Source organism: Podarcis filfolensis, assembly GCF_964270895.1.
Source record: "Podarcis filfolensis genome assembly, chromosome: 5".
NCBI lineage: Eukaryota > Metazoa > Chordata > Lepidosauria > Squamata > Lacertidae > Podarcis > Podarcis filfolensis.
Genome location: NC_139608.1, coordinates 54,224,234 through 54,235,488, shown reverse-complemented (window position 1 = coordinate 54,235,488; position 11,255 = coordinate 54,224,234). Strand labels below are relative to the sequence as shown.

Here is an 11,255-nt window from a genome sequence, read left to right as displayed (position 1 = left end):
TTTAGAGACCTTTCAGCCAAAGAGCTAGTAGTGACACCTGAGCTGCAGCAGACAACAGACTTAAACCAACAAGAAATGAGCTGGGACTAAAAGCAGATGCTCACAGATGATGTCACTTACCATTGGGATCTACAATGCCAAAATGCTCAAGAATGTTAGTACAAGGTATACTAAGTACAATAGAGCCTTTACTGCTTCCACTAAGTAAGGCATAAGGATGGGATGTTGCAGACTCTGGCTTTACCACTGATACAGAGCAGCTCGTTTCAGTAACAAAACATCCAGGATTGGTGTTTTGAAAAAGCGTATTAGCCTCATTCTATGCTACAGCATCAAAATTTATTTCTAAACAACATTTTCCACTGTCTCTTTCCCCATATTCAGGCCCCAAATAAGAAAAATTTCAATAGGAACTATTAATTAAAGCAAAACAAAGCCTTAATGTTATAAGGAGCCGCAAACCCGGGAGTGAGTGTTCCGGTTTGCAAACGTTCTTTGGAACCCAAACCTCTGATGCGGCTTCCAATTGGCTACAGCAGCTTCCTACAGCCAGTTGGAAGTTGCGCCTTCGTTTCCGAACGTTTTGGAAGTCAAACAGACTTGGAACGGATTACATTCGACTTCCAAGGTACCACTGTACCTTTGATGGAAACAATTCACAAAATGTGGAATATATAGCCGGAAGTACTATATGCATACCCTTTATAAATAAAAATGAAACAGCAGTCTGGGAAGCACTAGATGGAACAAATATGGAAAGGCACAATCCTTTGGATTCTGATGGTCTTTAATGTACAGTATTTTATAACAGTGCTAAAGCTACACACAGAACTCAGCCAAATTGGTAAAGAAAAAGTGATATACTGTATTTTTCGCTCCATAGGGCGCACCAGACCATAGGGCACACCGTTTTTAGGGGGGGGGGGAAATCAAGAAAAAAAAAATCTTACTTCTCCCCCAGCCCCAAAGAGCAGCGTACAGGGTGCGTGCAACCTCTCCCTGCCGGCTATGTCACAAGTCAAGGCAGCCAGCGGGATGGATCCTGCTGGCTGCTTTGGCTTCCTCTTTAGCCCCACGCAACCTCTCCCTCCCGGGAGAAGCTGCGCGGGGCTAAAGAAGCCATAGCCACGTGCAGCCTCTACCTGCCAGAGGGGCTGCGTGCAGCTATCCCTGAAGCCTGGAGAGTGAGAGGGGTCGTTGCACACCGACGCCTCTCGCTCTCCAGGCTTCAGCGAAAGCAACGCAAAGCCTTTGGAGCACAGAGTGCTCCCTCTGCGCTTTGGAGGCTTAGCGTGCTATCGCTGAAGCCAAGGAGCCTGCATTCGCTCCATAGGACGCACACACATTTCCCCTCAATTTTTGGAGGGGGAAAAGTGCGCCCAATAGAGCGAAAAATACGCTATATGCGTTGTATATGCGATATAACACTGTGCCAACAGATGGCACTGTAGAGTCCTGTTTTTCTCTACAGTACTTGTTTTCCCTGTTTAAATTTACAACGCTTTTAACTGGAATGCTTCTTTAATGTGTCTAGATCCAGCCATTGTTTGCCCACTATGCCCCTTGCCCTCCAGTTGTTGGACTACAACTACCATCGTCCATTAGACCTTCAGCCATGCTAGTAGGGGCTGGTGGGACTTTGAAGTTTAACAACATCTGGGTCATATGTATGAGTCAATGATCCTGGCTGCAGACATATTTCAAATTATAGCAAAGAGTAAAATATTTCAGAGGGTAAATCTCACTATCTTTCTTCTCACTATGGATCCTGAAGCTTCTTGGTACAACTGGTATTTTTGGCAGTCAGTCCGAACAGAGAGAGTGAGGGAACTGGCCCAGTTTTTCCCCACTGAGACATCAGATGCCAAATCTTAGCAATATCTAGTATTCTTGCCGAACCCACATGACACAGCGTTATATCCCCCTTCACTGAATATATAAAAATGCTACTACTTCTCACTTAAATATTTCTTAACAATGCCATCTGCCTGTTGGCTGAATAAAGAGGTTACATTTATATTCAACTGGTTATTTTTCTCATTTTCTCTGTGCCTCAAATCTTCCAAAAATTCCACTTTCAGCATATTTAGTTCATCTGCCAAGCTCTTCATCTCCTTTGGGGTAAGGTTATTATCTAGGGAAACAAAATATACAGCACATGGTGATTTACCTACTGTTATATTAAATTTATCTTAAGCCAGGCAGAGGGCCTTCTCCGTAGTGGCACCCACCCTGTGGAACACCCTCCCATCAGATGTCAATTAAATAAACAACTATCTGACTTTTAGAAGACAACTGAAGGCAGCCCTGTTTAGGGAAGTCTATAATGTTTGATGCTTTATTGTGTTTTTAGTATTCTGTTGGGAGCTGCCCAGAGTGGCTGAGGAGACCCAGCCACATGGGTGGGATATAAATAATAAAATTATTATTATTTTAAAGGGGAAGGAAGATCAAAAGTTTAAGAGGTTTAAGCAAAGCCACTATTCTTTTGAAAATGAATAGAGACTTACCTCCTCAGGAGTGGGATCTCCAAAAGAGGAATCTTCAGAAATAGAGGACAACTGGCATGTATAGGGCCTTTGTGCATAAACAGTGTCTTTAAATAGTAGTCATAAACTGCTGCACATGTATGGTTTTGTTGCACTGTGCCTTTCTAATTTAAGTGCATGCAAAGCAAGTTAAGCAACCTCTTGCAAATAAGCATACCTTTACCAGTCTTCATGGTCTGAGAGACAGCTCGCCTGACAGCCTGGTCTGCTTGATGAAGAACACTGGCTGCACAAATAGCACGATCCATTTCCTAGCCGCAATCAACCAGAAAAAAATTTTTTAGAACTGGGCTCATATATATCTTCAAAGGGTAAATTTGGGCATTATGAGCACATGCACTAACTGGGGTGAGCTTTGTGCACCTTCCTCCTTGCATAAAGGGAGGAGAGTTGAAGCTTCCAACAAATTTTGCACTTTCAGACAAGTGTGAAACTACACAGAGGGAATTTCGGTACAGAGCACTCGAAGTTTGCCATAAGAACCTCTACTGAACATTCTCCACTTTTCAGAAATGCTGTGACACAAGAAAGTTTACAACCATAAGACATGTGAAGACACTTTGATTCAGTGAAATGAGGTGAAAAAAGGCAGACTTCCCTCTTGTCTGCTACAGAAGGCTAACACTCATTTTCTTTGCCATCTATTGTTGACAATGGGACCTGATGGTTCTCGTAGTTCTCTCAGTTACAGCCACCGAGTTGTCCCATTCAGAGTAGACCAATTGAAATGAATAAAGTTAAGTTAGACATGATTATGAACTTCAGTGGGTTTACTCTGAGTTAGGACTACCATCGGGTGGGATTCATCTAATGAACCCCACTATAGGAAGCCCTGCATAATGACTTCCACTTGTGCAGTGAGCCTTCCCCTATACCCCATTGGCTGGGGGGGTAACCCCCAGAACTGTGTGAACCCCCAGAACTGTGTGTGACAGGGGGAATTATTCCATCTGGAAAGCTGATGTGCTTGTGCAGATGGAGTGTTTCTAATGGCACAACACTAATTTCCACCAATTGTCTTTACAGCACAAACTCCTTTATGAGCAGAAAGTGAGTCTTAGATTTCCTGTGTAGGAAACATTCTCCTCCAAAGTGGACAATTCTCCACCGGTGGATTATTATCAGCAGAAGTGCCAGGCAACAAATGTCTATTTTATTACCAATGTAATAGTTCCATATTACCTTTACTTCTGTATTCTCTTCCAGGGGTTTCACTGGATTTTCCAGAGCAGTAGATAGCAAATCAAGCACTTGAAGACTGAAAAAGTCAAGAAAACAAACATGTTAAAGAAAGACTAACTATGCACATGCAATGTAAGCACTTGCCTAAGGATGGGACCCTGGCATCACAGAAGTGTCCAAGGCAAGAATTTTGCTGAGATCAATGAGGTTGGACAGCAGAGAAAAGAGTGAGCAAAGCGTAAATTGGGATCTAATCTTGGATATCAGGGTGAGCCGCAGTAGATTGGCAAGGGTTTCTTTTGTTTTCTGATTCTCTATTTTTATATATACAATAATTTTTATTAGTTTTCAGTTAGAATAATCCAATGGCAGCCTCATTATAACATTGCCAAATTATAATACAATTACTAATCCCAACCATCCATATGCCGAATTATATAATTTAGGTGGCCTCCCACTTGCTAGAATTGATGGTTTGGTGATTTACTTCATAGTTCTGTGTTCCAAAATTTTATTCATCTCAATTGCAATCCAGTCAAAATAACAATCCCTTATACAACTGTAACATTAACAACATCCATTCGTCACACAGGATGTTGCCTTGCATTGAGTCAGACCATTGGCCGATCTAGTTCAGCTTTTGTCTACACTGAAAGGCAGCAGTTCTCCAGAGTTTCAGACAGCCCTGCCTGGAGATGCTGGGGATTAAACTAGGGACCTTCTACATGCTCAGCATGTGTACTATCACTGAGCTATGTCCCTTTCCGCAGCTAGGTGCCCTGCAACAAAGCTATATTCCAAGGCAAATATCAATGAATAGAGAAGTGCTGCACAACTCCAGAGTTCTACACGCTGCTAGGCCCACAGATGTCTGTGAAGCCTCCATTTAATTCAATGTAAATAACTGCTTTCATGTGACTACATACTTATCTTCTACTGAACATTCTGTAGTCTTCAGAACGAGGCTGTTCTGCTCCCAGGCGTATTTCTCTGGATTTGGAACTTCCATTTTCTGCACCATTGCATGGATGGTTTCTTCAGGTAATGGTTGTTTTCTCCGACTGTTTCTCTCTAAACAAACATCAGCCTGACAATCTAGGAACAACTGACAGAAGCCCAGGGTATCTAGACAAATATAAAAATATTCCTGGATGATAAGAGGGTCATTTTAATCTCACCCTGGTTTCTGAAAAGTGTAGGCATAACACACACACAGGAATTTTGCACAAAATAAGGTAGTCTTCTGTACACCATGAAGTAAGGATGTGGGATCCTAAGTATTTCAGATTTTAGTATTCATTATAAACAGATCTTGCACAAGACTATGTAACACAGATTCTCAAAGACCTGTTTTGGTTGCCTATTTACCACCAAGGCCAATGGGATTCCCTGAAAAAATAATGACATAGGCACCAGGCAAAGCTGCCTGATGAGAGTTTTCCACAAGAGGGCACTGCAACTGAAAAGGCGGCGGGCAGCGGCAGCAGCAGCAAGATGTTATTGTCCAGGTGGCTGCTATGGTGGCAGGTAATCCTCCAGGTATCCTAGCCCCAAGCCATTAGGGCTTTCTAGGTAAAAATTATCACTCTGGAAACAGACCAGAAGCCAGTGAAGTTATTCAAACACTTTTGAAATGTGATCCCAACTTCTGGTACGAGTTAGCAGCCCGGCAGCTATGTTTTGAAGCCCTATGGAATGATATAAAATAAATGTACCAAGAACCCAAGCTGTCATTATCCAGGACCACTTTCTGAAATTAGCTACTCAGTTAGGAACTAAGCCATTGCTATTCAGGGCCTCCAGTTTCTAAACCAGCTACCCTGTTCAGGAGGCAATAGTCCAGAAAACAATTGAAAGTTCCAGACAAATTGGCTTGGTTCTATTCTCCATGTCTCGTTCCTGGCATTGGTCATGGCAGGTGGAAGGAAACCGACATCTGCAAGGAGTACAATCCCAGCTTCACTACCAATGCAGAAATGGCCAGTTCTGTATCACAAGTTGCTGCCCGGAATGCTATCATAGTTTAGGTGTTCTATGTAGCAGATTATTAATCTTTGGGACAGATAGGAATCCCTAAGAAACAACAAGAGACAGTGGCGTAGCGTGGGTTGTCAGCACCCGGGGCAAGGCAAGTAATTTGCGCCCCCTAACCCGTGGATTTGCCCTAACCCCAGATGTTGCGCCCGGTGCGGCCGGCCCCCTCTGCACCCCCCACGCTACGCCACTGACAAGAGAGCTTTGCTCTCTGCACAACAAGGATAGGAATCCCTTTTAGCCATAACATCCCAAATCATGGTTTGCACTGCTGAGTCATAAGGCTGAGCCGCTACCTTAAAATATAATATCAAACTTACACTGGCGAGCTAACTGGTACACTTCATATCTCATACTCCGATAATAAAAGTTGTCATCTAAAATAAAATATATCGGTCTGAGAGAGATAAAATCTATTAAATATTGACAAGATGCAGAGTCTTCAGTTCCTGTTCTTGGATATATTAATTCTTGTTCTTTCAGAGAGCAGGCAAACCTTTTCCATGTTGTTTCAGTTCTGTTTGGAGGAGGAGAATAATGGCATCCTTTAATAAAATTTTGAAGGAAATGTTCAAGATACAGCAATAATTCATGACGATACAATCTCCAGTGTGACATCTATAAAGTAAAAAGACAATTATTCATGGTTAGAGTGCAAGATATTGGATAAAAACTGGAACTATTAACAGCAACGAAGGTTTTGCTATTGGCTGCAGTGTTAAATGGACAGCATTTGTCCTCTTGATATTTTAGATGATTTGCTATTCTTTCTTAGCATCAATCATGCCTATAATTCTCTGCATGGCCCACCCATGCCATTTTAACCAAAACTCTTCCCTCCTTACAGGCACTGTGCTGCAAAATCCCAGTTTAATAAAATATGCTGCTACCAGTCTTCCCCGACTATTAGTGTAACTACCACAAAACTATTGTTTCTCTTGCAACAAACATGCTAACCCCTCTACAATGCATGTAAGTAGTAACTCCAGCAGGGTAACCATGTGAAAATGAAACAGTAATAATTACACATTATTAAGTTTTTATATACTACCACAAATCAACACCAAATCGAGTAGTACACTTATTCAATCACAGAAGGTAATTTAGCCTTTTATCTTTCTTTTTCTTTTGGTGCCTTAAAGGCCAACAGATATATAGCACAACCCTAACTATGCCTACTCAGAAGGAAGTCCTACTGAATTCTCCCAGGTAAGAGGAGTTAGGATTGCAGTCCTATTGCAGTGTAAATTTCATGGACTTCACTGAAGCCACAGGAATGTCCAAGAAGGGCTTATTTTGCAACAAATTTGTCTTTAAGGTAATAATAAACTCTTGGTTGTTTCTGTAAATGAATATTAAGTAATTTCACATCTTCTAAACAGCTTGTGTTGTCAACAAATGCCCAGACTGAACTGACTGCTTTGCAAAATACCACCACCACCGGTTTATTTATATATTGCCTTTCAGGCCAAAGGGCCCTGAACCAGCAACCAGCATACTGAAATGCTGTAAAACAAGACATAACACTATGCTGGTTTATCAGTCCGTACAGGGGGATCAAAACAGCAAAACATTAAGATTCAGAAAGGGAACTTTCAGCAGAAAATAATAGGAAACAAGATGCTTTTTAAAAATATGCAGGCAAGGCTTGCTTAACTTCATGTTACTAAAATATATACAGATGCTTTAAAAACGAGCTCACTTTTCTTGATGCAAATTGAAATACGCAAAACCTTCTGCCGGCAGCTGGAGCGAATCACAGCCGATTTAGAAGAATGGTAAGTTTTGTCATTTATCGCTGCCATGCTACAGCAGATTACTTTAATAAAGGACGGGGGTGGCGCTGTGGGTTAAACCACAGAGCCTGGGGCTTGCCGATCAGAAGGTCAACGGTTCAAATCCCCGCGATGGGATGACCTCCCATTGCTCGGTGCCTGCTCCTGCCAACCTAGCAGTTTGAAAGCATGTCAAAGTGCAAGTAGATAAATACGTACCACTCCGGCGGGAAGGTAAACGGCGTTTCCGTGCGCTGCTCTGGTTAGCCAGAAGCGGCTTAGTCATGCTGGCCACATGACCCGGAAGCTGTCTGCGGACAAACACAGGATCCCTCGGCCTATAGAGCGAGATGAGTGCGCAACCCCAGAGTCGTCCGTGACTGGACCTAATGGTCAGGGGTCCCTTTACCTTTACCAGGCTCCCTCAATACCCAGATTTTTTTTTTTACTATTTTAGCAAACTTGGTGAGCAAACCCCGCAGCTGACCCTAAAGCACCAGATCTCCTAGCTGCATTCAGCTGCGAGGCATCAGAAGGAAAAGGATCCTTGGTAATGACAGCGGTAGGAAAATAAAGCTGGGGCGCATCCTGCTGCCCACCTGGAGCTGCTGTGCTATCACTGAAAGATCCCGCGGGCAGGCGAAGACCTTTCCCTGGCCAATGAGAATCGCAAGACCACAGTGGCCAATAAGGAGCAGGGGGAGGAGGCTACTGACCAACGGCTGCTGCTCTCGCTGTACCGAGCTCTCCTTTGATTGGTCGAACGCTTCCGGAGGGATGAGGTCGTCGTAAGCGAGGGGGACGCAGCGCCACCCTTTGCGCTCCCTCAGGACCCGGCTCAGGGCCTGCGCCGCCGTCGTTTTGCCCGCGGCAGGTAAACCGCAAAGCAAGCACAGCCCCATCTGGTGGCCTCTGGCGCGCCGTAGCTCTTCCGCCATGAGGCCCCGCGCTCGTGCAGAGCGTTAAAACTGCCGTGACTGGAAGGGACCGACGGCTCACAGTTCTGCGCTTGCGCAGTTGACTCCGCGCGGTAGCACTGCGCAGGCGCGCTGGGGAGGGACTTCGGCGCAGGGAGTTCTAAAGAGACTGGGCTTCCTCCTACTTCCGCGCACCGGACTTCCGGGTTGCTTTCGACGCTGGGCTCTAGCGGGGCAAAAGCGGCCGTTGCACGTAGGAGACAAGCGGGGAGCCCCGGCACCCCTTTGTCGCTTGCTGTGATTGGGCAGCAGTTTAGGGTGGCCACATGCAATAGAGGACGAGGCAAGTTGGTTCTGATTGTTGGTTGCGCTGTAAGTTGCTTTTAATGAAAACTGCTAAACGGTATTGATAGAGCAGGCATATCGATCTATTGTATGAAAATAAATTACATTTCTAATGATTTTTCAAAGAGTTATTGCTTTTAAATATTACCAACTTGCAATAAAAAAACACACACGTGCAAATTAAATAGCAAAGTATTTTATTTCTTACAAAATAGTTCACGGAGATTGCCATTGAAATACAACTGTGTAAAGTACCGGCATTTTCCTGCCGGTATTTAATAGCGATTTGTGCAAAATTGCATATAAAATGGTTATAGGTATTAGAAAAAGTAGTAGTTGAAAAGTATTGTTAGAAGTTTGATTTCTGTTGGCATTTTCGAACCTGTAAGCAAACCTTACAGCCCACATTCTCAGAAAAATAAGCTGAACTGTGGGGGTTAAAACCCCATGTTGGGCAAAAGATTCCTGCATTACAGGGGGTGGAATAGAATAGATGATCCTTGTAGTCCCTTCCAACTCTATGATTTGGCAGACATCTTCATTAAAGTGTTTTAAATGTCTGCTAAAACTTTCAGCAAGCCTATCTGGGCATATAATTTCATTGCGTATTACTCATTTTTAAATGCTACTGCTTTTATCTATTGCTAATTATTTTATTGCTTTATATACACCACTTAGATTTTTTTTGAGCCAGCAAAATCTTATATTCAAATAAATACCCGTACAAATAATTTACTGTTTCTAACAATATAGCATTCACAGCAATCGGATTGTACATTCATTCACTTCCAAAACAAAAACACTGTGGAATGGGTGTGAGTAGGTATGATTTTGGCAGTGTGAGCTGTTGCTACAATATTGTAACCAAGATCTAAATTCCTGTATATTAAAATTAAATAAGGAGGATGCATAATTATGCCCCCTGCCACAGGTTTGGAATATAGAAATAGAAGACCAGACCGTTAATTTAGGAGTACTTTGCCTACTTTAGTGCAAAAAGGCATATTGAAAAATATCCATTTACAGTATTTTGGAACTTAACTGTGAACTTGGGCAATACCAGTTGAGGACAAACAACTGGAGTCAGCCCCTATTCTCAAACAAATTAATGTCCACTTTGCCAACCATGTAATTAGCACTCAGGGTCTGTAAAATCCTGCCCCTGACCCAATTTTCAGTATCAGTTCTATCTCCATGCACTTCCTTTGGTTCTGCACTCACAATTCCATGCATATGCCGCCCCCTTAGTGAATTGGGAGCAAATTACTCAGAAAGTGTTTTTCCCCCTTCATTGTTTTTCATTCACAGTTTGTTTTATGTTTAAAGCAGCTGAATTTTAAGGAACAATTATTCACAGAAAAGCTGTGGGCAAAGCTAGATGCAGCATCTAGAACTCGTGTCATGTTTTAAATATATATAAAATGGGTGTGTATGGGAGTGATTTCCATCAGGATTGCAGTATAGTGGAGGATAGGTTTCACCTCTTTTTCCTCAGCTATGAAAATAGCTTTAGGGCAGGCGTCCTCAAACTTGGCCCTCCAGATGTTTTGAGACTACAGTTCCCATTATCTCTGACCACTGGTCCTGCTAGCTAGGGATCATGGGAGTTGTAGACCAAAAACATCTGGAGGGCCAAGTTTGAGGAAGCCTGCTTTAGGGTGAAAGCTGCCTTTGTCGTCAATGAGACCTTTTTTCTAAGGCTAGCAGCTGTGCGTTAGGTGTGTGTTGTGTGCAAGCTATTTTAATCAAGACCTCCATTTCTTGTGTGCTGCAATCCCAGTGGTAAATCAACCCTTGTGCATCCTTTTAAAAAAAAAGATATCAAAATTTGGAAACCTAAAATGATTTCTAATTGCACATTTAGCATTGCATCAGTTTGGCCCTGTGTTGAGAGGGGTGTATTTATGTATATGTCCTGATGGCTAATGTGACACAACACAAACAGTATTCTGCTGTCTAATACATGAGTTCTGATACTGGTCCATGGACCACCAGTGGTCTACAAACTTAGTTTATGTGGTCCGTGTGTTGGTATTAAATAATAATACTGATTTTAGATGCATTTTTATTGCTTCTTTAATTTCTTATATTGTATTTTAGTGTATTGTAATAGAGTAATACCATAAAATACAATAGAAGAAGCAATAAAAATACAATTTAAAAATCATACAGCATCTAGCACAGCACACTACCGTCGTTATAACAGGCAAAAAAATAATCATTCAATGGACCATCAATACCCTCAGCAATTTTCAAGTGGTCTGCAGAAAAAAAATGTTGGGAATCACTAATCTAATGATTAAGGCAGCCTTAGTCTATCTAGAGATTCAGAAAAAAATTCCCATATTCTTTTGTTACCGTTTCAACAGTTTTTTTAGAAATTAAAATGAGGTCTTCACTTGTATATTGATAAAAAATAATACTTTCAAAAATACAGTGGTGCCTCACAAGAC

At 42.4% G+C, this 11,255-nt stretch overlaps 2 protein-coding genes across 7 annotated transcripts in view; both read right to left on the bottom strand.

Moving 5' to 3' along the window:
• Nucleotides 1-685: 685 nt before the first annotated feature.
• On the bottom strand, nt 686-8,846 carry PSTK (phosphoseryl-tRNA kinase). The gene is made up of 7 exons (XM_083617064.1): nt 8,257-8,846; nt 6,086-6,383; nt 4,658-4,856; nt 3,732-3,807; nt 2,707-2,800; nt 1,399-2,134; nt 686-863 (listed from the first exon to the last, which is right to left on the bottom strand). Exons 1-6 carry the CDS (start codon nt 8,476-8,478, stop codon nt 1,950-1,952), a joined length of 1,074 nt encoding a protein of 357 aa, XP_083473190.1. The 5' UTR covers nt 8,479-8,846; the 3' UTR covers nt 686-863; nt 1,399-1,949.
• A 136-nt stretch (nt 8,847-8,982) lies between these two features.
• LOC310763929 (disintegrin and metalloproteinase domain-containing protein 9-like) overlaps nt 8,983-11,255 on the bottom strand; it is a 34,629-nt gene continuing 32,356 nt past the window's right edge. For all 6 annotated transcript variants that reach the window (XM_083616893.1, XM_083616895.1, XM_083616896.1 and 3 more), the window contains one exon: nt 8,983-11,236. The gene's annotated coding sequence lies outside the window, so the exon portion shown is untranslated. The remainder of the gene's footprint in view (nt 11,237-11,255) is intronic.

Bases quoted from the DNA above. Each gene is read 5' to 3' on its own strand.
- PSTK (XM_083617064.1), bottom strand. From the start codon at position 8,478: ATGGCGGAAGAGCTACGGCGCGCCAGAGGCCACCAGATGGGGCTGTGC. The intron at 4,857-6,085 runs GTAAGTTTGATA...ATATTTGTCTAG, and splicing joins GTACCAGTTAGCTCGCCAGT to ATACCCTGGGCTTCTGTCAG. The intron at 3,808-4,657 runs GTATGTAGTCAC...TGACTTTTTCAG, and splicing joins GAATGTTCAGTAGAAGATAA to TCTTCAAGTGCTTGATTTGC.